The sequence below is a fragment of the Saccopteryx leptura genome, unplaced genomic scaffold (genome assembly GCF_036850995.1).
Source record: "Saccopteryx leptura isolate mSacLep1 unplaced genomic scaffold, mSacLep1_pri_phased_curated manual_scaffold_17, whole genome shotgun sequence".
Lineage (NCBI taxonomy): Eukaryota > Metazoa > Chordata > Mammalia > Chiroptera > Emballonuridae > Saccopteryx > Saccopteryx leptura.
In genome coordinates, this window is record NW_027095699.1 from 1,023,346 (window position 1) to 1,051,123 (window position 27,778).

A 27,778-nucleotide genomic window follows, 5' to 3' on the forward strand; every position below is an offset into this window, starting at 1 on the left:
TAAACACTGAATAGGTCCTAGCCCTGTCTCTGTACCCTGCCCCTCCAGGCAAAGCATTTGGTGGTTTTTTCTATGATGCATCTGGTGTGGACTAAGTGGGCAGAAGTCCATACCAGAGCCCCATCCTGCACTCAGCTGAGTCCTGAGTGATGGACTTACTCCTTCCCCAAGCTGAGCCACACCGTGCTCCCCACCGTAGCTGTGAAGTCTCCAGCAAGATAAATAAAAAAACAACGGAGAAGTTTAACAGAGGGTCACATGGGCCTTGGCAGTAAGACATGTCACCTTTGGTTTCCCGCACCAGATAGAACACAGCATTTAGAGTAATTTCTGTGGTCCTGGAAGACTTGGAGGCATTCATGATCCCACCACACACCTAATGCTCAGAGCACTCAACTCCATCTGGGCCGGGAACCTGGAATGTGACAGCAGTTAGTAGATTCCAGGGAATATAAGGATCATAAGCAGAAGGACTCAAGTCTGCTGAGGATGTAGGGGACATAACGCCTGATGACATCTCATGAGACATTCTTGTTGATAAGAGCATTAGCATCTTATGCAGGAACGATGTCATGGATGAACGAGCACAAAGATCAGGTTGATGTGTGTGCTGAGGAGGTGTGCTGAAGAATACACTGCACCTTCAACATGGACTAAATGAGATGATAGGGCAGCAACTGGAAATAAAGGCAGTTCGGAGTGATTTAATTTTTATTCAGATTTCAGATTGGGTGATACCATTACCATGTTAAATCCTTAGAAAATGGACTGGACTGAGAGTGATTCATTTAATATAAAGCTTACATGTGTTGTATTATGTCATAAACTTTCTAATATGGCAGGAGGAACTAAGAAACAAACTCAACTACCTACATGAGATTAAATGCAACTCCTTTCCTGTTATGAGAGAGATGACATAAGTACACAGTGCAGACATCCATGAAATCCAGTGTGTGAACACATCAGCATTCAAAATTACCTGTTTCTATAACCCAGCTGTTTAAAGTGACAGAAAGATGAGTCTGTGGAATGAGTGCTAATGGCCAAGGTCTGAAATCCTCTCAAATGCGCATGAGAGAGGAATTGACCCTGACCTGCCTGACCTAGAAGGATTGCCAGGGAGTTTGTGAAGTGTGTCCTCAGATAAAATGGAATACTTACTATGTCCCTGAGTTCATGACTTCCTCTTGAGAAGCAGGAATTTTAAGCCAGAAAAGCCTACCTTCACAATCATAAGAAGGTTTTTCAAATGTATAAATGAACTGTGAATGACATCTGTAAAATTATTGGCTCTGTGGTACAACATAGTGTAAGGCCAGGAGCCATGGCTGTCACTATCAAAGCAGCTGCCTGGCCCATGCAGGTCACCATTGGATTTGGGCAGATGGTAAAAAAACGGCAAGGTAAGAGGATGGTGGGCCATCCTATTTATTGGTGTCTCACCAAGACAGGCAAACCACAAAAGAAGACAAGGGAAAAGCAGAAAACCAGCTTTTCCCATGAAGGGCAAGGGATCAGGGAAGCCCCTGCAATCGTGATAGCAGGAACTGTGTGTGCAAGCTCCTGGTCTGTCCCACTTTATAGTGTAGAAAACCAAAATCCCTTAATCCAATATACAAACAAGGAAGTCTCTGATACAAAGTCACTTATCCAAGGCATAATTGGATTCCTCATGAGAGTGCACCACCCAGATCATATAATCAGTCAAGGGTGTGGGGAAAAACTTAGTCCTAAAACCAAAACTTAGGCTACAACGACCTGGCCTGCTTATAGCCTGTCCCCCACACCCAATATAAGTCACAAGCGAGCAAACATATATATTATATTTACAAACTTATTTGACCAACATTCCACCCCTTTTGCTCACTTTACAATCTAAACCACAGGCATCTTCCATGATGGTCACTGTGCAAGGAGTAGGATACATTGCATAAATAGGAATAGTACTAACTACAGCAATAGGATTAACAGATCAAAAACTATGGGAGAAATGAGAGAGCTGTCAGTGGCACCAAGAGAGGCAAATCCTTTCCCTCTGGCAGAATACAGGCCAGAGTTTTGTCTGCAGACAGCACCGTAGCTGGCACCAGAGGCCGCCCTGAGCGGGCATACCAAACCTTATTGGCCAATACACCAGCATCTGCTGGTTCTATGTGTAGTAAAATAGGAGAACTCATTATTGGCCATAAAGAAATTACAAAGGTGCCCTTCAAAATGCTGTCCCCTTGAGCACTCAAGAGATAATTGGATTATCTTACACTTTTATTATTAATTACACTTCTACCTTAGGTGGCCAGGTGCTGGTTGCCCAAGGAGTTAACTGGAGGTCCACCTCTAGCCCCTTTCCCCATGCTGCCAACAAGGCCACCCATCTCAGATGGGGGGCCTGTACAGTCCAGGGCCAAGTCCATTGAAGCCATTGTTTTTTAAGAAGGGCTGTTGGAGCAGGTAAGAGCACATTGCCCTGCTGTCCAAAACCTGGCTTGAGTAAAATGTCCTTGGTGCATATCTGCAACTGAATGGGGGCAGCTGTCCGATGCAGGAGGGCCTCTACTGGAGCTGGGCTCCCCCGTTGAGCTCACTTATTCAAAATCCGGAGTACTGTCCATAAGCGGCGTGTCCATCCAGTAAGAGAGCCAGTGCCCCCCTCCTGTCACAGTCCCTGCTTTAAGAGTCCATTATACCGCTCAATGATACCAGCAGCCTGGGGGTGGTAGGAAACATGGTACTTCCAGTCCACCCCCAGCTTTTGAGCCCATTGCCTCACCATTGAACCAGTGAAGTGGGTACCATTGTCACTTTCAAGGACCAGCAGTCGCCCGTATGCAGCACTCAGGTGGTCCAGAGCCTGTATGACTGCCCTCTGGTCAGGGTTACGAGCGGGTAAGCAGCAAGCAGCCCAGTGGCAGTATCTACACAAGTGACTGCATACTGGTACACTTCTGAATTTGGTAAGGGTCCAATAATATCTATCAATATCTATCTGCCATCGTGTCAGTGGAACATGACCCCTCTGAATCTGTCCAGGTGACACCAGTGGTCTCAAAGGGTGTTCCTTGGATAATACTGCACATTGCTCACAGGCTGCAAGTACCTCTGCATAGGACACAGGCAAGTTCCAAGCCTTAACCGTAGCCCACATAGTTTTCTGTCTTGCATGGAGCAGGCGCCAGTGGAGCCACTGTGCCACATCACCTGCAGGGGCAGTCACCAACCATCACACCCTTGCCAACGTATCTGCCTCATCATTCCCAGGCTGAGCTAGAGGGGAATGCCCTGTGACATGATATACTGTCACCTGCTTCTGGTGTCCTATTTCCCATAAGTCCTGCCACATAGCCTGACCCCATAGTGGATAGTACATTACATCCACTGGTTAATGTGCCAAGTAGCAATCCAATGGATAAGTCCACGATAGATGGCCCAACTGTCAGTACAGATTACCAGAGGTGAAGGTTCATTATGGGCAACTAGCCAAACAGCTCTTAATTCTGCCCATTGGCTGCTTTGGCCTATACCCGTGTCCATCCAAATAGTCTCAGTGGCTGGATGGAAGGCTATAGCTGTCCATTTGGCAGGTTGGCCCCTGCTGGAACCATCAGTATACCAGGCATCCTCGGGGATAGACACCCACCCCTCCTGGTCGGGACTGACTTTAGGTTCTGCCTCCTGAGCCCCAGTTGCACCTGAATCTAAGGTCGCATTGGTGACTGGACCCAAGACTTCCTGCAGTTCTGCCCTCAATGGGCTGGTGCTAAGAGCATAGCATTGCTGCAGTTAGGCACCCCACTTGGCCAGGGTGGACATTTGGGCCATACCACTGCATGGTTTAGTTGCCCAATCTCTCACCCATCCAACAATAGGGTATGTTGTCTTGACTGTAATTGGTATTGTGGTTGTAATACTCTCAGTTGCCAGGAGGGCAGCATACACAGCTGCCAGCTGCTTCTCTACTAATGAGTAACGAACTTCAGCACCTTTCCACAATTGGGACCAAAACCCAATAGGTTGCCATAGGCACTCTGTCTGCTGCCACAAGCCCCATCCAAACCCCTCTGAGGTTACATGAACATCCAGCTCACAGGGCCTGGCAGGATCAAACACATTCAATGCCTGTGCCACATTGACAGCTCTCTTAGCTGCTGCAAATGAAGCTTGTGCCTGCTCAGTCCAATCCCAACGAACCCCATTTTGAATAAGGTTGTACAGGGGGCATAGTAACTGAGCCAAATGGGGTATAAATGCTCACCAATACCCCAACAAACCTAAGAATTCCTGTAACTGTTTTACCGTAGTAAGCACGGGGTATGCTTGAATCTTATCTATAACTGCATCAGGGATAACTTTTGTCTTACTCGACCAGACAACTCCCAAGAATTTAACAGATAACCCAGGTCCTTGTAATTTGTTCTCGTTGACTGCCCAGCCACATGCTTTCAAATGGGATAGCAGGGTAGGGACTGCTTGCTCCAATTCTGGAAGAGAATCACTAGTTAGCATAATATCATCAATATAATGGTACATGTGAACTACCTCTGGCTGTTTCCATTTAGCCAGGTCAGCAGCCACGAGCCCATGGCACAAGGTGGGGCTATGCAAATAGCCCTGGGGTAACACTGTGAAGGTCCATTGTCTCCCTTCCCAACTGAAGGCAAATTGGTCTTGACTTTCTGCAGCTATATCAATAGAGAAAAAAGCATTGGCCAAGTCTGCCACAAAGTGGTATGTCCCCAACTCATGGCTTAGCCGATCCATCATGTTAGCTATTGAGGGAACAGCAGCGTGCAAAGGGGGAACAACTTTATTAAGTTCCCTGTAATCTACTGTCATTCTTCAGGTTCCATCTGCTTTGCACACAGGCCATACCGGGGAGTTGTAAGGACTGTGTGCTGGCCGGATGATCCCCACCTTTTCTAATTCGCAGATTGTTCCTGTGACTTCTTCATAACCACCTGGCAGGTGGTACTGCTTGGTGTTAGTCACACACTGAGGGATGGGTAATAGCAAAGGGGAATGTGATGTGTGTCCCCGCAATACGGCCTTCACGACCCTGATCCTCAGCTGAAACTCCCCAGCTGTAGTTTCCAACCACAGTCCTTGCAAGACATCTACCCCCAAAATATATTCAGGAATAGAAGATACATACACCTTATATGACTTAGGAGGCAGTCTTCCTATCCCCAATGGAATAGTTATTGGCTTCACTTAAACAGTTTGTCCCCCATAACCGTCAATGGCCACTGGGGTCCCAGCAAACTGCTCTGGGTTCCCATAGAGGAGGGAATATTCTGCACCTGTATCCACCAAGGCCAACACCTGTTGTACATTGGAAGGGGACCAGTGGATAGCCAGTTCCACGTGTGGCCTCCAGTCCCCGCCCACCCCCATTAGACGGGTCCCTCAGCCCTTTTCCTATTCAAACTGGTACAATGGGTCTTGGGAGTTCTCCTCTCCCTCAGCCGTCTCTATCATATAATCTTGTAACCGAGCTGTGTGCGCACCAAACGTTTTATTGGTAGCTGCTGGGGCCTTTCGTCTCAGTGGCTGGAACTTCTGTTCTGGTTTAAGCTGCCGCCAAAGCTCCAAAAGAATTTTATTAGACTGGCCATCCAATTTCCCCTTATCTGCTCCAGCCGCAATCAAATCTACCCACATCTGCATTCGGGTAACCTTTACAGGCCCGTTTCCCTTGCTAGTTGGGGGGGACACATAGGCAGCAGCCCTCACTGCTTTATGATCCTGAGTGGCCTCCAGCTCTCCCAAATCTGCTACCATCTGTGTGACTGCATTGATGGGCTGCCCCACATAGGGGCCCAATATAGCCACAAGTGACCAAAAAAGGGCTGACGGGGCGCTAGCAAGGACAAATTCCCTCATTTTTGCCGTAAACACTTCCTCATCTGGCCCACGGGACCCAGGGTTGAAAACAGCATTCTTCATACCTAGTTCCCGAAGGACCTTTACTAACTCACTGTAGCACTGCCACCGACTCATTGCCCCCAGCAATTCTCCAGCATTCTGCCAGACCATACGAATGGCAGCCATCACCCATTCTAATAGGGTATGGTCTCCTGGGTTGCCATGGCAGTTCTGAAGACGCTGCCTCAAGGAAGAGTGTGTGGTAATGGCGGCCAATTTCTCCATCTCTGTTCCAGAGAGCATGATGCCATCCACCGCTATATCCCATAATCGTAGTAACCAGGCTACCAGGGATTCAGTAGGTTTCTGTCTAAATTGTGCCCCCAACTCCATCAGCTCTGCCTGGGTATAGGGCCGGACCACAGAGTGTTCCATTACCTGGGCAGGAGGCTGTGGCTGCCCTTGAGGGACTCTTTGCTGCTGGGTTTTTACCTTTTTGGCGACCACTGATCAGGCTCTCAGTGTGTGTATGGCAGCTTCAGCCTGAGCATTCTCATCCTCAGAAGAGGAGTTGCAAGCGCCTGCTCCCGCTGACTCAAAGCCAATCCACTGGCACGGATGCTGCTGCTCCTTTGGTGACCGTTTAGGCTCCTGTGGCTGCTGGCTTTTGGCCAGAAGCTGAGACTCGAGCTCTTGAATCCGCAGTTGTTTCTCCAACAACTGCCGGTGAAAACGTTCAGCTTCCAGGGTAAACTGCAACTCGTGAACCCGTAATTCCTTCTCCAGTGCTCGCTCCAATTCCAGCCTTTTCTGCCATTCTATTTGCAACTCACACTGAAGCTTTTGACCTCGGGCAGCTTCTCGCACAGAACTCCTGGTTTCCTCTTGAGTAAAAAACACGTAGCCCATGGCCCCTAAAAGGACAGCCATGGGGAACCAGAGGAGCAACCAGTACTGTACCCCACCCATCAAGGGTAGCGGCCCCATACCAATCTCTGAATCCTGCCGCAGATTACACCAGTTATAAGGCCAGGAGCCATGGCTGTCACTATCAAAGCAGCCGCCTGGCCCATGCAGGTCCCCATTGGATTTGGGCAGATGGTAAAGAAAGGGCAGAGTTAGAGGATGGTGGGCCATCCTATTTATTGGTGTCTCACCAAGACAGGCAAACCACAAAAGAAGACAAGGGAAAAGCAGAAAACCAGCTTTTCCCATGAAGGGCAAGGGATCAGGGAAGCCCCTGCAATCGTGATAGCAGGAACTGTGTGTGCAAGCTCCTGGTTTGCCCCACTTTATAGTGTAGAAAATTAAAATCCCTTAATCCAATATACAAACAAGAAAGTCTCTGATACAAAGTCACTTATCCAAGGCATAATTGGATTCCTCATGAGAGTGCACCACCCAGATCATATAATCAGTCAAGGGTGTGGGGAAAAGCTTAGCCCTAAAACCAAACCTTAGGCTACAATGACCTGGCCTGCTTATAGCCTGTCCCCCACACCCAATATAAGTCACAAGCGAGCAAACATATATATATTTACAAACTTATTTGACCAACACATAGTAACATTTTTTATTTGTGCACTAACCAAAAAATAAAGTACAAAATTATTTTCTCATTTTTTAGTTAGTTAATAAATAAAGTTTTAACATGTGTTTTAAAATACTACGAGGCCAAGAAAAAAGATGGCAGCCGAGTAGGCAGATGCACAGACGCCCAGCTCTCACCACCAAACTGGAATACAAATCAATTTAGGAAAAATCAGCATGAAAAACCAACTCTGAACTGCAAGAACAGCTCTCAAAAACCAAGGAGCAAAGAAGAAACAACAACAATCCTGGTAGGGAGTGCCTGAACATCCTCTGCTTACTGGAATGGGGGGGGGTGTGAGGCTGAGAGCCCAAAGAGGATCTCAGAGGAAAAAGAGCAGAAACTACTGCTCACAGCCACTTGCCTGGCGACCAGGGAGCGAGGTGTGCTGAAAAGACCAGCGTATCTCCCAAGTGGAAAGGACAGGGAGAGGGACAGACTGTGAGGGGCTAAGGAATGCAGGAAATGAACTAAAAAAGCTGACTCATCCGTGCTGGAGGTGGCCATAGCTGGGGGAGGGACTGAACCTTTCACAAAACAGAGCTGAAGTGCTTCCAGATCAGAGATCTCCGGACATCTCTCCAGCTCCAATCAGCGCAACAAGACACAGCTGAAAACAAGAAGTGGGGAGGAGGGGCAGTAACTCAGGTCTCCATGGAGATCTGAGATACACCTTCCCCTACTGAAGCTGAGAAAACACCCTGCCCCCAGTGAGATTAGCTGGCTAAAGAGGCCTTCAGAGTCTCAGGTTACACCCATCGCATTCCTGGATACAGTTTCAAGGAAGCCCGCTCCTGAGATCAGTAAACAAGACTATCACCTGTTAAGAAAACAAACAAATCAAGACTTCAAAGCTGCCCAAATCTGAAAGTGGATTACAGATAACAGCTGATACCAACCCAAGAAGACCTAGAAATAACACAACTAAAAACTGGAGGCAGACAACACCAATGCTAGACTCAACCAACTCTACAAATAAATCACCATGATGAGAAGACAAAGGAGTGCAATCCAAATGAAACCACAAGAGACACCTTCGAGAGATGAACTGAGTGATATGGAAATAATCAAACTTCCAGATGCGGAGTTCAAAATAATGATTGTAAGGATGCTTAGGGATCTTAGAACAACAATGGATGGTCATTATAAAAACCTAAATAAAGAAATAGCAAGTATAAAAAAGAATCAGTCGGAGATGACAAATACAATATCAGAAATAAAGACCACAATGGAAGGAATTAAAAACAGGATAGATAGAGCAGAGGATCGAATCAGCAAGTTATTAGACAACTGGAATGAAGGCATGAAAGCAGAGAAGAAAAGAGAAAAGAGACTCAAAAAGTCAGAGGAAACTCTTAGAGAGCTCTGTGACAACATGAAGAGAAATAACATCCGCATCATAGGGGTTCCTGAAGAAGAAGAAAAAGAACAAGGGATAGAGACTTTGTTCAATCATATCATAGCTGAAAACTTCCCTAAATTAATGCAAGAGAAACTCTCACAAATCCAAGAAGCACAGAGGACTCCATTAAAGAGAAACCCAAAGAAACCTACATCAAGACACATCATAATTAAAATACCAAAGCTAAGCGATAAAGAGAAAATATTAAAAGCTGCAAGAGAAAAAAAAGTTATCATCTACAAAGGAGCCCCCATAAGGATGACATCTGACTTCTCAACAGAAACACTTGAGGCCAGAAGGAATGGCAAGAAATATTCAAAGTAATGCAGAACAAGAACCTACAACCAAGACTACTTTATCCAGCAAGGCTATCATTTAAAATCGAAGGAGAAATAAAAAGCTTCCCAGACAAAAAACAACTCAAGGAATTCATTACAACCAAACCAATGCTGCAGGAAATGTTAAGGGGCCTGTTGTAAACAGATCAAAGTGGGAAAATAATATAGCAAAAAAAGGAATACACCTTTAAAGAAGAAAATGGCAATAAACAACTACATATCAATAATAACCTTAAATGTAAATGGATTAAATGATCTAATCAAAAGACATAGGGTAGCTGTGTGGATAAGAAAACAGGACCCATACATATGTTATCTACAAGAGACACACCTTAAAACAAAAGACACACATAGATTGAAGGTAAAAGGATGGAAAAAAAACGTTTCATGCAAACGGAAATGAAAAAAAAGCTGTGGTAGCAATACTTATATCTGACAAATTGGACTTTAAAACAAAGGATATAGTAAGAGATAAAGAAGGCCACTACATAATGATAAAGGGAGTAATCCAACAGGAAGATATAACTATTATAAATATCTATGCACCTAATATAGGAGCACCTAAATATATAAAGCAGACTTTGATGGATTTAAAGGGCAAGATCAACAGCAATACTATAATAGTAGGGGATTTCAATACCCCACTAACATCACTAGATAGATCCTCAAGAAAGAAAATTAACAAAGAAACAGCAGACTTATTGGAAACACTAGATCAACTCGATTTAATAGATATCTTCAGAACCTTTCACCCTAAAGCAGCAGAATATACATTCTTTTCAAGTGCTCATGGTACATTCTCTAGGATAGACCACATGTTAGGGCACAAAAGTGCTCTCAACAAATTTAAGAAGACTGAAATCGTATCAAGCACTTTCTCCGATCACAACAGCATGAAACTAGAAATGAATCACAACAGAAAAGCTCAAAAATTCTCAAACACATGGAAACTAAATAGCAGGTTGTTCAATAATGAATGGATTAAGAATGAGATCAAAGAAGAAATAAAAAAATTCCTAGAAACGAATGACAACGAGCATACAACAACTCAAAACTTATGGGACACAGCAAAAAAGTGCTGAGAGAAAAGTTCACAGCACTACAGGCACACTTTCAGAAGCTAGAAAAAGCTCAAATAAACAACTTAACCCTGCATCTAAAAGAATTGGAAAAAGAACAGCAAGTAAAGCCCAACTGTAGTAGAAGGAAGGAAATAATAAAGATCAGAGCAGAAATAAATGACATAGAGGCTAAAGAAACAATACAGAAGATCAATGAAACTAGGAGCTGGTTCTTTGAAAAGGTAAACAAGATTGATGAACCTTTAACTAGACTCACCAAGAAAAAGAGAGAGAGGACTCAAATAAATAAAATTAGAAATGAGAGAGGAGAAATAACAACTGACACAACAGAAATACAAAATATTGTAAGAAAATACTATGAAGAACTGTATGCCAAAAACCTAGACAACCTAGATGAAATGGACAAATTTTTTGAAACATACAATCTTACAAAAATCAATCTGGAAGAATCAGAAAACCTAAACAGACCGATTACAACAAAGGAGATCGAAACAGTTATCAAAAAACTCCCAACAAAGAAAAGTCCAGGGCCCGATGGCTTCACAAGGGAATTCTACCAAATATTCAAAGAAGAACTAACTCCTATCCTTCTCAAACTATTTCAAAAAATTCAAGAGGAAGGAAGACTTCCAAGCTCCTTTTATGAGGCGAGCATAATTCTGATTCCAAAACCAGGCAAAGACAACACAAAGAAAGAAAATTATAGGCCAATATCTCTGATGAATATAGATGCTAAAATCCTCAAAAAAAAATATTAGCAAACCGGATCCAACAATATATGGAAAAAATCATACACCATGATCAAGTGGGATTTATTCTGGGGAGGCAAGGATGGTACAATATTCATAAATCAATCAATGTGATTCATCACATAAAAAGAAGAAGAAAAACCATATGATAATTTCAATAGATGCAGAAAAAGCATTTGATAAAATCCAGCACCCATTCATGATCAAAACTCTCAGCAAAGTGGGAATACAGGGAACATACCTCAACATGATAAAAATCCATCTATGAGAAACCCACAGCCAACATCATACTCAATGGGCAAAAATTAAAAGCAATACCCTTAAGATCAGGAACAAGGCAGGGGTGCCCCCTTTCACCACTCTTATTTAACATAGTCCTGGAAGTCCTAGCCACAGCAATGAGACAAGAAGAAGAAATAAAAGGCATTCAAGTTGGAAAAGAAGAAGTAAAACTATCATTATTTGCAGATGATATGATATTGTATATAGAAAACCCTAAAGTCTCAGTCAAAAAGCTACTGGACCTGATAAATGAATTCAGCAAAGTGGCAGGATATAAAATCAATACTCAGAAATCAGAGGCATTTTTATACACCAACAATGAACAGTCAGAAAGAGAAATTAAGGGAACAATCCCCTTAACAATTACAACCAAAAAAATAAAGTACCTAGGAATAAACTTAACCAAGGAGACTAAAGACTTGTACTCAGAAAATTACAAAGCATTGATAAAAGTAATCAAGGAAGATACAAACAAGTGGAAGCATATACCGTGCTCATGGTTAGGAAGAATAAACAACATTAAAATGTCCATATAACCCAAAGCAATCTATAAATTCAATGCAATACCAATTAAAATACCAATGACATACTTCAAAGATATAGATCACATAATCCAAAAATTTATATGGAACCAAAAGAGGACACTAATAGCCTCAGCAATCTTAAAAAAGAAGAATAAAGTGGGAGGTATCACACTTCCTGATATCAAGTTATACTACAAGGCCATTGTACTCAAAACAGCCTGGTACTGGCATAAGAACAGGCATATAGATCAATGGAACAGAACAGAGAACCCAGAAATAAACCCACAGTTCTATGGAAAACTGATATTTGACAAAGGAGGCAAAGAAATACAATGGAGTAAAGACAGCCTCTTTAACAAATGGTGTTGGGAAAATTGGACAGCTACCTGCAAAAAAATGAAACTAGATCACCAGCTTACACCACTCACAAAAATAAACTCAAAATGGATAAAAGACTTAAATGTAGGCCGTGAAACCATAAGCATCTTAGAAGAAAACATAGGCAGTAAGCTTTCGGACATCTCTCGGAGCAATATATTTGCTGATTTATCTCCATGGGGAAGTGAAATAAAAGACAGGATAAACAAATGGGACTATATCAAACTAAAAAGATTTTGCACAGCTAAAGACAACAAGAACAGAATAAAAAGACAAACTACACAATGGGAGAACATATTTGACAATACGTCGGATAAGGGGTTAATAACCAAAATTTATAAAGAACTTGTAAATCTCAACACCAGGAAGACAAACAATCCAATCCAAAAATGGTCAAAAGAGATGAATAGACACTTCTCCAAAGAGGACATACAGATGGCCAATAGGCATATGAAAAAATGCTCAACATCACTAATCATTAGAGAAATGCAAATTAAAACCACAATGAGATATCACCTCACACCAGTCAGAATGGCGCTCATCAACAAAACAACACAGAATATGTGCTGGCGAGGATGTGGAGAAAAGGGAACCCTCCTGCACTGCTGGTGGGAATGCAGACTGGTGCAGCCTCTGTGGAAAACAGTATGGAGATTCCTCAAAAAACTGAAAATCAAACTGCCTTTTGATCCAGCTATCCCACTTTTAGGTATATACCCCAAGGACACCATAGAACGGCTCGAAAAGGAGAAATGCACCCTCATGTTTGTGACAGCATTGTTCACAATAGCGAAGATCTGGAAACAGCCCAAGTGTCTGCCAGAGGACAAGTGGATTAAAAAGCTTTGGTACATATATACTATGGAATACTACTCAGCCATAAGAAATGATGACATCAGATCATTTACAATAACATAGATGGACCTTGATAACATTATACGGAGTGAAATAAGTAAATCAGAAAAAAAAAGTAAGAACTATATGAATCCATACATAGAAGGGACATAAAAGTGAGACTGAGAGACATGAACAAGGTTGTGATGGCAACAGGAGTAGGGGTGGTGGGGGATGGGGTGAAGAAGGAGAGAGGGGTTGGGGGAGGGGAGGGGCACAAAGAAAACCAGATAGAAGGTGACAGAAGACAATTTAACTTTGGGGGAGTGGTATACAGCACAATCAAATGTCAAAATAATCTAGAGATGTTTTCTCTCAACATATGTACCCTGATTTATCAATGTCATTGCATTAAATATAATTTAAAAAAAAAGAAAAAAAACCCAATAAAAAAATACTACGAGGCCAGTGCCCTAACACTCAGATTCTCCATTACAGTAATAGATTTTATGTGTCACATCATTATTGACATGTTTCATTATTTCAGATTTCTTCATCTTTCATTTTATCTTGAAGTCTTCATTTCCTATAGAAAATTCCAGCTCCGTGTCCACAGAATCCCATTGTATCTGATGCCTGTCTCCATTTCTAAGACGTGAAATGTTTCCTGTACACAGAGCACACTGAGGAAGACCTGGGGATGAATACAGGAATGGAAAGCTCTTTCTAGCATCCCTCCATCTCCTTGCATCTTTGCACTCCAACCCCCTGCTTGCCTGAGGTTAGTCTAGAAAATCCAATCAAATGGAACAAGGTGTGACCCACAGACTGAAGCCCTCCTTATGTTAATCAGTGTCTATGCAGCCAGGGTGTGTCCATAGAGTAGATTTACTAACTCTCTTCCAGGTTAAAAGGGCCTCAGACTTGGGACTTAGGCATTTGCTCCTAGGAGAAGGAACTCAACAGTTGGGACACTGGAAGGAGAGGAACTGGCTGCTCTATGGAACTGACTTCAGCATCCATCTGCCTTCACCCTCTCCTGCAGGGTTGGGCTCTGGTGAGTTCCCCAGACACTACCATGTGAGGTGGCCTCATTCCTTTTAAGTTAATGAAGTCACATCAAAGCTTCTCTTGATCTGTAAAGTTTATTGTGTAAGCAGTTTTCCACCCATCTAGTTTCAGATGTTTGAGTATTGCAGTTTTTTCCCACTTTTGTCTTGAATCTATTTGCAATTTTAACTGCTTACATTAATATACTGTTCAAAACCATTGTTGGGCAGATAAAATTTATTATGCTCACTTAGTTAAAGATGGCACTGCCCACTTGGAGGCCGTCACCCAGGTGATATTTATGTGTGTTGGGGGTGGGCTGTGGGCAGGCAGGATCCTTGTAGCCTGGGGCTTGGTTTTAGGACTAAGCCCTTCCCACCCTTTTTGATGTGGGGTGGTGCAATCCCATCATGTCTCTGATAAGTGACTTTGTATTAGAGACTTCCCTATTTTGTATATTGGATTAAAGGTTTTGATTTCTACACTATAAAATAGGGGCAAAACAAAAGCTTGCTCTCATGGTTCCTGAGATTAGCATTAGAGGAGAGAGCAGAGAGGAGAGCAGAGAAAGGCTACGTCGAGGAGGACAGGAGAAGCAGCCAAGATGGCGGAGTGTTGAGTGAGAAGCCAGTTTGTGCAGGGAGAAGAAAGGAGATGGAGAACAGAGGTGAATAAGTCTGGTGAGCTAGAAACCTTTGATTCTAGGAAACTCGGATAAGTCAGTAGCTTTGTCAGCACTGAATGAGTGGGTTTTGAAGCCCAGTGTGTGTTTTTACTTGCCAACCTGGTGCAAGCTAGAATTAAAGCTAATGGCCCACCAGTTCTTGGCTCCATTATTTCTTTACCGACTGTCCGAATCCAATGCGAACCTGCATGGGCCAGATGGCTGTGATGGTGGCCCTGGCTACTGGCTTTACAACCATAATGCCAGTTACATGGGACTATCAAATTTAAATATATAAAATGAAATAGCTGAACTCCAGATATGAAGTGCTCTGTGATCACATGAGTTGAGCAGTGACCAAATGGCTCAATAAAGACAGGAAGCATTTCTTTCAACCTGGAAAGTTCTATTGGCACCTTGATTGATATCTGATGTTTTGATTTTTTTTATGATTTTAAATGCTTCATGTCCCACTTCTCTGAATTAATTTCCTTATATGTGTTTCATCAAGTGATATTCTTCATGTATGTCTCAAATGTCTTCAGACAGGTGCTTATATTTACTTTAATCACTTAAAAATGAACACACATTTAAGACAAACAATTTCCTGTTGTTTTTACTTCAGCTTTGTCCTATTTGTACTCATGCATAAGGTAACTGCATCTAAATGCTAAGCTTTAATAATGATCTAAAAATGTGCAGCAACATTATTTCAAAGACAATTCTTACCCATTAATATGCAGTAGACTGATTATGTCTTCTATGGTTGTCATTATTTTCTGGTTTTAGTCTATGTTTTTATGAATGTTGCATATCGTTTTTTCTTTTAATAGTAATATTTTCCTCCATCCTGGTGCACAAATCACTGATATGAAGCATCCACTGCAACACTTTAAATGTGGGCTCCTTCTTCAGTTCATGGTGCTTTGATACAAAAGGTTCTAGAATACTGGTAAACCTAGTCTTGTTTCCACATTCTGGAATTGCTTCGGTTACACTGAGCATGGACAGTCATGAAAGGTGGAGCTGTGGTTTGTAATCCAAGCTGAGATGATATATTTTTCCCTTTGAAGTATTAATTTGAGGTACATTTGTTTTGTTTTCTTGCATTCTGTGATATGTCCTAGCCTTCCTATCTGAGAATTACTCAGTTGTAAGAGGCTTCTGTGTTATGGGCTGAATTGCATGCCCTCTGAATTCATTTGCAGTAGTCCTTAATTCCAGTAACTTAGCATGTAGCTTTAGCTTGAGATAAAGTCATTAAAGGAGTAAGTAACATCAATGAAAGTATTTAAGGAGGGCCCTAATACAATTTGACCTTCAACTAATTAAGAAGAGGAAATCAGAGGGCAGACATATAGGGAGAAGGTCATGTAAAGAAACAGGGTAAGATGACCATCTACCCACTAGGGAAGCTCTCACAGAAATGCCACTCTGCCTGTACCTTGAGCTCAGACATCCCTGAAAGCCCCTCACAGTGGAGACTGTGAGTCAGGACAGGGGTGAATATCTCAGCTGTGGGCTCAGTCCCCGTATGTAGAAGGGAGGAAGCATGTCTTACACAAGACAAGGAAATGAAGATGGATTTTGATGCTTGAGAATTGCAGTCCCTACACTGCAAGGACCCATGTGAAATAGAATGTAGATGTAAGGAGTAATTTTGTGAAAATTTAAGGGAAAAAAAAGATGTAATAACAGGGTGTTTCTTCTGAATATTTCTGTTACAGATGCTATTCCAGGTAAAACTTAGCTGTTCTGTGATTCCCTAGAAAGCCCTGAAAAATCTTAGCACAGGACACAAGAGAGAAAAACTAAATGGCAGCTGTCCCTTTTCTAATTGTATAATTTTGTCACATTACTAAAGTTTTTAGAACCTTTGTTTATGTCATTTGTAAACTGATAAATAAACTATAATTAACATAGCTGTTGTGAAAATTAAATAAACAAATATATGTAAATCTGTAAGTACACAGTCACACTTAACCCAAATTTAAATTTTCTTCTGAGAATCGGCTACAAATGAGTGAAATAATTATTCTTTGTTCATGATGCATGTTTATTATTTCTTCATAAAATATACTTACTATTGACATGTTAAGTGAGAAATCATAGTTCATAAATGTTTTCACTCCCATGTATGTGTATATACATATATCGGCATGTACATATATACACATGCATGTGTGTATATGTAACAGAAAATGATTGTTGCAGCTAAAGAAGGTAAATATAGACTGGATTGGAGGGTAATTGGTCAGCTCCCACCTGACAAGTTACCAGATGGGCCAACCTGATTTTTCACTCAGCTCAGACAATCTGAATTCTCTGGGTACTGTTGACCTAGATGACAGAGGCAGTTCATGACAGCACCTCTGTGACTCACATATGTTCTCCCGCTACCTTCTGATGCTGGAGAATTTATGATCTTCACTAGCAGGATGGGGGCCATTGTTCTCTCCAAATGGACTAATTGTTGAGTTGATGGACTCCATCATAAAACGGTTCTTAGTTGCTTGGTATCCAAATCCGTCAGGGGCTTGAGCAAGAAGGGAATGAGAATCCAGAGGACTCATGGAGGGTGGAAACCCCTGCTGGTCCAGAAGGCAAAGAAATGACACCAGAGAAGTCCCAGAGTGTTTCCCTTTAGGTGGAAACTAAGTCTACATGTGAGTCAGGCATCTCTATGCTTTGGAAACTGGAAGGAAATTGAATAATTACAGATTCCATAGACTTGTTAACACAGAAAACTAAATATATACAATGTTGTTATTTTTAAGATATTTATATTTTGATCTTTTTATAGCAACCACAGCTATAGTACTATTACAATTGACCTTAAAGTTCAGAGACCTCTGCATGATATTCTTAGAATGCAACACTGGTTTTCCTTTCTTAAGGTAGGAAAGGTGAAACCACCCAGGTGAACACTGAGTCTTTGTGACTGGTGAAACTGGATATTGTTAACCCGACTAGAGTCTCATGGCTTCTTTTTCTGTCCTCAGATTTGCCTGCTTTTTGCTTCGATCATCTGTGAGGAAAAACCAAGATAAACACACCTGGTAACTGAGATATCAGCCATGGAGACCGTGGTGAGTAGGGAATGCCTCTTTCTACTGAAAGGGCACTGTTACAGCCATTAAATGGAACACTTTTTCCTGTTGTCATGGATGTCTGCTGCACAGCTCCTAATTCTGGGTTTTGAGTGAGAATGGTGCAGAATTATTAAAAAAAAAAAAAAAAAAGGAATGGGATCGGAAGGACTCTTCAATGCTGATGGCAATATTCAAGCACTCCACAGCCATAGTTTACTTTATTATATAGACATATGCAAATAAAGGATGTCCTTGATACAAAATTACACATCTGAGGCTAAAACAGAAACTCTCCCAAGGCATAAACAAAAAATCCCCCACCATGCATAAGTGAAATCAACCAACATCTTAACAAACAAAGAGTAAGGGGAAGGGCATGTAAATTGCTTCCTGCAACTTCAGCAAGCAAGTGAAGTGGGTGCAAATACTCAGCATAATAGCTAAATATGGAAGTGAATGGTGGAGAACTTAGCCTTTTACTAAGCCTCAAATCTAAAAAGGCTTCTTGTGATTTATGGTCCACAACATATTCCCCATTTCTTTTTTATTTTTAATTTGTGTGCTGAGATATGCACTCGTTGATTTCCTAGTTTCCCAGATTCTAATTTGGAGGCAGACAGACAAAATACAGAACAAACACAAAATTAGTATTGCCAATGCTAACAGATACCCAAACAAACATTCTAACACATTACGGTGATTAAAACCTTTAAGCAAATTTTTAGCCAATATAACAAGAATCTATAAAAGAGTAATGTCCTAGGCCCTGGCCGGTTTGCTCAGTGGTAGAGCATCGACCTGGCATGCGAGAGTCCCAGGTTTGATTCCTGACCAGGGCACACAGGGAAAGCACCCATCTGCTTCTCCACCCCTCCCCCTCTCCTTCCTCTCTGTCTCTCTCTTCCCCTCCAGCAGCCAAGGCTCCATTGGAGCAAAGTTTGCCTGGGCACTGAGGATGGCTCTGTGGCCTCTGTCTCAGGAGCTAGAATGGCTCTGATTGGGGCAGAGCAAACCCCTAGATGGGCAGAGCATTGCCCCCTGGTGAGCAGGCCATGTTGATCCCGGTTGGGCGCGTGCGGGATTCTGTCTGACTGCCTCCCCATTTCCAACCTCAGAAAAATACCAAAAAAAAAAAAAAAGAGTAATGTCCTTGACATGTTCACCAAGTCCAAGTTGGTACCAACACCATTCCAAATCCCTTCAAATGTAACCCAACCCCAGTTCAGTCCATTAGGAGCTGTCACAAGGAACAGGATTCCAGAAAAAGTCCACATCCAGAAAAATTTTGCATGGCACTGTAATTGTTGTCACATTTTTATACTTTGCAGCTTGTGTCCAAGTCCCAATGACCACTGCTTCTAGCTGGTAATGATTTAGATAGACTGGAAAAGCCATCTACAGCATCTGTGCACATAAAATTTCTATTCTTCTCAGCCTGGAGAAATGAGACCAGGGTGATTTTCCCTGGAGCTCTGCAACCATGGGGTTGTGAAGAGAACCTTAGGATACACTTAGCTGGGTGGCAAAGGGAAATTTGTAACAGAAGTTGGCAAAAAGGAGAAAGAGAGCTCTAAATGAGGAGTAAGCCCTAGCCTAAAATATGAGTGGGGCATTGAGGCAGGTGGAATAAAAAAAATACTATATATTAAATAAAGCAGCAGAAAAAATAGGACTATCAACACCCACAACAGACATCTTTGAGGGAAGAATAAAACAAACCCGAATTATTCAGGCAAAACCTAGTAAGTGGCCCTTGTGTAAATGAGGTCAGTTTACCTGCAACTTGGAAGAAATACCCTAGGCTCTTCCACAGTGAGATGGGGCCAATGATCCTGGGCACCTTTAGCCTTCATTGGCAAGTCCCAGCACGGGGGGCAAGGTTAGGTCACAGATGACTGGAGCAGGGTTGGAGGAAACTGAACCCTCCCTTAGAGAGGCAAAGGGGAAGCCTACATTCCAGTGCCCCTTTTCCAACAGCAAAGGCATGTAAGCCTGGAAGCCTTGGGCTTAATGATCTTCCTTTACACTATTGAAGCAGGGCCCTGATGGAGTCCTCTGTGGTCTTGTTAGGGCCTTGGAGCCTTTGAGGGCACATGCTGAGAGCTAGTATTTCACCTGATCACTTCTGGGCTTTTTCTGCCTCTTGGTCATTATAGACCTCACAAGCCATGCTCAGAAGATCTCACTGAAGTGTTTGAGGAACCCTATCCACCTATATAAACCTTTTCTGTATATCTGGAGCTATTTGGAAAAAGACAAAACAGTGTTATTAGCTGGATCAAATAAAAGAGAATAGAAGTTTACAGGAGAAAAAAATTTTGCATCTCCTGTTCATCAGCGTTCAGAAGAAAGTTCTTTTTAAAAGGATAAGGTAGATCTGCAAGAGTTCCAGGATATGACTCCCCCTTTTATATTTTTTTAAAACTGACCTTCAATATTTTCTGGATACACTTTAATAATACCTTGACTTTAAAGATTGTAAGAAATACGCATAATTCGAAAGGTTTGACAAAATGTAGTAAATGCTTTTTCTACATATGTAGCAGTATTGTCAGTTTTAATCAGATTAGGAAGTCCAATAATAGAAAATGCATACAAACAATGAGCTATAACATGATTAGAAGCCTCTCCTTTTTGGCAAAGGCTACTATAAATCCAGAATAAGTATCCACTGTAACATGGACAAAGTATTGTTTGCCAAATGAAGGTATATGAGTAACACCCATTTGCCAAAGTTGTCCTGGTAGGAGTCCTTGAAGATTAACTCCAAATGAAGGGATAGATTATAATATAGGACATTTTGTACAGGATTTAACAATCTGCCCTGCTGCTTCTTGAGAGAGTTGAAACTGTTTACACAGGGCGGCAGCATTCTGGTGATGAATAGTATGAGACTGAATTGCTTGATCTGTAGTGGATGCTCCAATAATTTTATTTTGGGTAGTTTGATCAACAAGGGCATTCCCTTGTGCTAAAGCACCAGGGAGCATGGAGGGAGCTTGAATATGTCCTATAAAACATGTAGCTATATGTTGACATACAAGTCTTTGAAGAAGGAGAAATTGCTGCAATAGTTCCTCATCAGTAGTTGTCCCTAAGACAGCAGTCTCTATAGTGGAAACAACCATAAGTAAATATTTGCTGACTGTATACAGACTAAGGAGGAACATGGCAAATGCTGAAAAGCCATGATAATGTCATGTAATTCTACTCTTTGAGCTGATTTTAGGGTGACTGTTTCAGTATAAACGTGTCCATTGATTATTAAGTCTGCTATTCCTGAGCTGGACCCATCAGTAAAGATTGTAGGTGCTTCAGGAATGGGTTCATTAACAATTGTCTTAAGAAATACAAATGTACTAATTAATGGAAATTGTAATATTTTATCAGCTGGGTAGTGAGAATAAATTTGGCCTGTAAAATCTGCAAAAGCAATTTGTCATTTAGTGGAAGTTTCCTAGAGCCATTGTTATTGATCCTTTGAAAAAAGAAACAACAATTTGATGCTAAAAACTGTGTAAGAGGTGCCTATGTCCCTTGATAATAAAGGAGTGAACACGATCAAAATATGGAGATAAATTTTTTCTTTCTTTCTTCTTCTTATTATTTTTTTTGGGGGGCGGGGATTTTTCCAAAGCCAGAAACGGGGTGGCAGTCAGACAGTCTCCCACATGTGCCTGACCGGGATCCACCCAGCACGCCCACCAGGGGATGATGCTCTGCCCATCTGGGGCATCATTCTGTTGCAACCAGAGCCACTCTAGCACCTGAGTCAGAGGCCACAGAGTCATCCTCAGCACCCGGGCCAACTTTGCTCCAATGGAGCCTTAGCTGTGGGAGGGGAAGAGAGAGACAGAGAGGAAGGAGAGGGGAAGGGGTGGAGAAGCAGATGGGCCCTTCTCCTGTGTGCCTTGGCTGGGAATCAAACCCAGGACTCCTGCACGGCAGGCCGATGCTCTACCACTGAGCCAACTGGCCAGGGCAAAAACTTTCTTAGTAGTAACATCTAATCAAATCCATTCAATAAGACCTGAAGCTTGCCAGAATAGTCCCGTTTAAGTGTAACTCGAGGGACAAATTAGTAAGGCAATTGATTCTTAGGATTTATGCATTTCAGTTGTGCTTGTTGTAAGGCTTTTTCTACAAGCTTTAAAGCTTGCTGTCCCACAGCAGTAAGTAGTCGAGGAGAAGCTGGTTCATCTGAGCCTCTAAGAATATCAAAAAGGCTTCAGTTCCCCGGTAGTTAATTTTAAGGAAGGTCTAAGCCAATTAATGTCTCCTAATAATTTCTGGAAATTGTTCAAAGTTTGCAAATGATCTGTCCTGATTTCTAATTCTTGTAGACAAATTGTTGATCCTCAATAATTTGTCTTAAATAAGAAGAAGTTAAAGATTGCTGTACCTTTTCAGGAGTTATATAAAGTCCTGATTCTTTCAAAGAATGTTCTAGTTGTTGCAAAATGGTCAACACAGTGTCTTTATCTGAATGAGTATTAAGAACATTATCCATATAATGAATTATGTACATCTTAGTGTGCTGCCTTTGTACTAGAGAGATAGCTTGAGCAACATATTTTTGGCACAAGGTAGGACTGTTAGCCATACCTTGAGGCAGAATTCTCCACTGGTATTGCTCCATTGAAGCCTGGAAATTAAGTAGAGGAACACTGAATGCAAAACACTTGCAATCATGAGGGCTTAAAGAAATAGTAAAAAAGCAATCCTTCAAGTCAATAATTACAAGGTAATAATTCCATGGAATGGCAGTAGGAGAAGGGAGTCCTAGCTGGAGAGGACCCATAATTTCCATCATCTTATATATTACTCTCAAATCTTTTAATAGCCTCCAGTTTCCTGATTTCTTTTTAATAACAAATATAGTCATATTTCATGAGCTATTAGATGATTCAATGTGCCCAAGCTGTAACTGCTCTTGTACCAATCGAGCAGCTACCTTAAGTTTCTCCTGAGACAAGTGTCATTGGTCTACCCATATAGGATTATCTGATTTCCAAGTAATTGGGTCTGCACAATGCACTATTGGGGTAGCAGGAGCTGCCAAAGCCCCTATGCTATATTTTGATATCTTAATCCATGCCTTCTGGTATTGGTTGCCACTTCTATGAGGGTGAGAATTCCCCACTGTTCTTTTCCTAGTCCCTTAGTGGGCAAAAATTCCTGATTAAGCACTTCAATATTGAATAAGCTATTAGGATTTACAAGCAACACTCCCATATTTTTCAAAACATTTCTACTGCACAAATTAACTGGCAATCCAGGAAGCACATAAGGCTGAAAAAGTCCAAAATGAACTTCTTTATCTTCCCATTGTAAAAAACTAGAGCATTGTTGAGGGAATTTACTCTGCCTTATACCATGTAGTTCTGTGGCTGCTGCATGAGTAGGCCAGGAAGAAGGCCAATGTAGCTTAGCAATAACAGATACATCACCTCCAGTATCTAAAAGTCATTTAAATATATGCCCTTGTATTGTTAGTTCCATTTCAGGATGTTCCTGACCTATTTTTTGAATTCAATTGGCAAAATCAGAGGAGGTGAATCCTCATTTTCTCGGGGTCCCTTTTGCACGGTTTGGCCAAAGAAACAGAATTACCAACCTTATACTATTCTTCTAACTGCCTGAAGCATCTTGAGACAAATTCTTGAGATCACTTATTAGGACCCAGCTTAATTTTGCTCAATTTCCTTGTTTTCCCTACTTGAGTATAACCTTACACATACACAAGATAATTTACACACAGAAACCACATGTATAACATATAACTTTGATCAATCCTAATACTTGAATTGCTATTTGGCTCTGAACTCTGAACACACCTCACAATGCACTAACCAAATCAGTAAGTCTTAATAGATCTCCATTCTAGTCTATTTAAATTTAAATGAATGCTCCTTACAAGTTCTAAAATCATTTTATTTTTTCTAAATATTAGAGCCAGCATTTCCAATTTTTGCATGTAAAACAAAGCAAAATTAATTCAGGCCTTAAAAACAGACACATTTTAGACAACATTAAACAAAGACTAAACAGAAACAAGAATTAGACGAACCAGACAAGCCAGAGAGAAACCTGGGATTTCAGAGTACAACCAGATTAGAAAGATGCCTACCTGATTTTAGTCGGGGCATTTTCTGACAGAGGGACTGAAGGATGGGACTAAACAAAATCTCCCCGAGAAAATTTGCTCTTGGCAGCTGCTGGGATATTTTCCATAGTCAGATCCAACACAGGTCCCCTGCCTCAATTTCCAGGCAAAGAATAAGAAAGAAACAGTGATCGTTCAAAAGATTGTAGTTAGTACATTAAAGAAAATCAGACCATAACTGGAAAAGCTGTAACTTTCCTAATACCTGAGTCACCTATCCATTCTCAAACTCTATAGTTGCTGTAATGAGTGGCTCAGGTTGACTATGCTGAGATTTCTCCCCTACCTCAATGGCCTTTTCATGAAAGTCTGACTTTCACAGCATATAATCACCCCCGGAGAGACAAGAACAAGAAATTGCCTTCCAGTCATTTGGGGGAAGAGGCTTTGCACTAATAGTATCTGATAAACCAAGTGCAAAGGGGCAGTAGGCCCATACTAAACACAAGTAAGTTTAAGCTCTTTCAGAGTTCTAAAAGGTACAGGTTCATGCCCTCACACTAGTCTCCCCATAGCATCCTATCTTTCTACAACAGGAAAACAGGTAAAGCTATTTATTGTTTCCCCTATTTTCCGAGCCTAGTCTATAGATTGTTGAAAAGGGAATTTCCCAGATTTTGAGCTGTAGACTCCAAAATCAGCCTGATAAGGGAACAGAGGAGCAGAGGGTTGAACATAGGAAGGAGCAGAGGGCAGCAGAAGCCCCGTGGCTAAGGCAGCCATAGCCATGGATATTTTATCCCCTGAGTCATCCTCAGACTGCAAGTTATCCTCATATTCACATCCCTCTGTTTCCAGCTCACCGTGACACTCTTCAGACAATGATTTGTCTTCATACAGAAACATTTCTAAAAAAAAATCCCTTATTTTTTTATCCTAACTGTTCAATAAAATTTTACTTATGATTATACTTTCCCCAAAAACTTTCTTTTCCTGCACACTGCACTTGGGGTGTTCCATCACCTGCCTGCAGTTTAGTTTCCTCGTACTCAAGTCTTCTGTTCAGGTGGCTCTTGCCATGGACCAGCAAGGCTCCTAATTCTGGGTTTTGAGTAAGAATGGTGTGGAATGAAGAAAACAGACTTACTAAGAAAAAAGGATGAGACTGGGAGGACTCTTCAGTGCTGACGGCAATATCCAAGCACCCATAGCCCCAGTTTGCATTATTATATAGCCATGTGCAAATCAAGGAAGTCCTTGATCCAAAGTTACACATCTGAGGCTAAAACGGAAACTCCCGCAAAGCAGAAACAGGAATCCCCCCACTATGCATAAGTGAAATCAACCAACATCTGAACAAAGAGGAAGAGGAAGGGAATGTAAATTGCTTTCAGCAACTTAAGCAAGCAAGTGAAGTGGGTGCAAATATTCAGCATAATAGCCAAATATACAGATGGAGGGTTGAGAAATTAGCCTTTTGCTCTGTTTAACCTGGAATGTCCATAATGTTTTAGGAGTCAGTGACATCCCAGGATATAGCTGTAGACTTCACCCAGGAAGAGTGGGCCCTGCTGGACACATCCCAGAGGAAGCTATACAGAGATGTGATTCTGGAGAGCATCGATCACCTGGTCTCTGTGGGTGAGTCTGTGAACACGTGTGTCTTTGTGTATGCGTGGACACTTCCATGGACACAGGGTGACAGGTACACAGAACAGCCGCCACTGTCCCACTCTGGTCACTGCCCTGATTCTCTCACCACCCTCATAACTGCTGGGAAGGAAGATGTTTCTTTACATTCTATTTTCCTCACCACACTAGAATGTTGTCTTGACACAACTGCATTCCATTTTGCTGCTCTGTCTCCAGCACTCAGATCAGAACAGGGGGACCAATGAATCTTATTAATCCTCAAATAAGTAACTGAACATTTAAAAAATACTTATGTTGTCTGGTGAAGAACCTTCACTGTTTTCTATGTTCCAGATGTTGCTGGGAGCAGGAGGGCTCCAGTGTTCTTTTTCTTCTTCCGGAGCCTGTGTTGGACTTGGTGAGAGTGTAATTTTATGAGCATGTATCTCCAAATGCACCATTTTCAAGGTGTTACTGCCATATGCTGACCTAACATCTCCTGACTACTCTCCAGTTTTCATAGTTCAATCCTGATTACTTTCTGGCAGTGACTTTTAAACAGTTTCTGCTACCTAAAATATTTCATTTCATGTAAAAAACCCAAAAAACAAAAAAACCAAATGCGATGTTTTGAAATGTTCATATTGATCATGGTGCAATTCTATGTTTCCATTTTCCTAATGCCGTTGGGACAATTTATTGCTTTTTGAACATTTTAGGCACAAGAAGTCTTCTTAGAAAACAAGAAATGATACTCTTGCAACAGATGTGCAGAGAATATTTCCCATGATGTCTTTGGTAAGTTTCACAGGCGTAACAGTTAACCATGTGCAGTTATATTATGCGACAATGAGATAAATAAGCCATGAGCAAAACACCTGAATGTAACAGTATAATTAAATTGGAATTTCCCTCTTTCCAAAAAAATTTGGATAACTTAAAATCAGTGAAGAAATTAACATGATCCAAAATAGTATCTTCGGATATAAAAAAGGCTATGTCATAAATTTTTCTCATTACTAGTCATTGAAACAAACTAAAGTCTTCCAAATGTATCTGATATTCTGTGGGTGGGATGCTACAAGAGACAATATTTGTGCCTGCAGGGGAGTGGCAAAAGTGTGTACAACTAATTTTGGAAATATTTTCAGCACAGACTGAGTGTCTGGTAATCTAGGATTTCTTCATAAAGAAATGAGTGTGCAGATGTATATGGACAAACAATTAACACTTTTTTATCTCTTTCCAAAAAGCAGAGATCTCACCCTCCACAGGGTCTTATCAAATTCACTGAACTGAGTGATGAATCTACTCATCAATGTGCCCTGACACAATGTTTCTTAGCTCACGTAGGAAAGAAACCTGATCTCAACCAGCAGTGGGGAAGGTCACCTAGTGAAGAGTCCTCCCTCAATACACACAATCAGACTCACACCAGAGACAAATCAAATGCATGTCATGTATGTGGGAAAGTCTTTAGCAGCTTCTCTAATCTTCAGCAACACAGGATGATTCACACAGGAGAGAAGCCATTTCAGTGACATCTTTGTGGGAGCACCTTTGTACAAGGCTCTGACCTTAGAAACCACAGTCAAATGCACACCAAAGAGAAGCCATATAAGTGCCAGCAGTGTGGAAAAGCCTTCAGTCAAAGTTCTTACTTTAGACAACATGAGAGAATTCACATGGGAGAAAAGCCATATGAATGTCACATATGTAAGAAAGCTTTCAAACGAAGATGGTACCTTAGAAAACACCAGATGATCTACACTTGGGAGAAACATTACAAATGCTACCAAAGTGGGAAAGCCTTCAGTCAGAGCTGTGGCCTTAAACACCACAAGATAACCTACTTGGGAGAGAAACCACATATATGTCTCGTGTGTGGGAAAGCTTTCAATCAAAGTAGTAAACTTAGGCTGCATAACAGAACACACACAAGAGAGAAACCATATGAATGTCAGCAGTGTGGGAAAGCCTTCAGTCTACAATGGATCCTTAGACAGCATGAGAGGATCCACACTGGAGAGCGGCCATATACCTGTCACCTGTGCAGGAGAGACTTCACACATCGTTTTTCCCTTAGACAGCATGAGAGGATCCACACTGGAGAGCGACCATATTCCTGTCAGCTGTGCAGGAGAGACTTCACACATTCCTTTGCCCTTAGATGGCACGAGGGAATGCAACACTAG

General features: G+C 41.7%; 1 protein-coding gene across 1 annotated transcript; it reads left to right on the forward strand.

Annotated features, from left to right (window-relative positions):
- Window positions 1-1,324: 1,324 nt before the first annotated feature.
- LOC136386852 (zinc finger protein 596-like) lies at window positions 1,325-27,778 on the forward strand. Its single transcript, XM_066357975.1, is given in 6 exon segments — window positions 1,325-1,387; window positions 2,872-2,934; window positions 6,871-6,960; window positions 25,466-25,656; window positions 25,938-26,001; window positions 26,837-27,778. Coding segments are annotated over 6 exon segments (1,413 nt in total).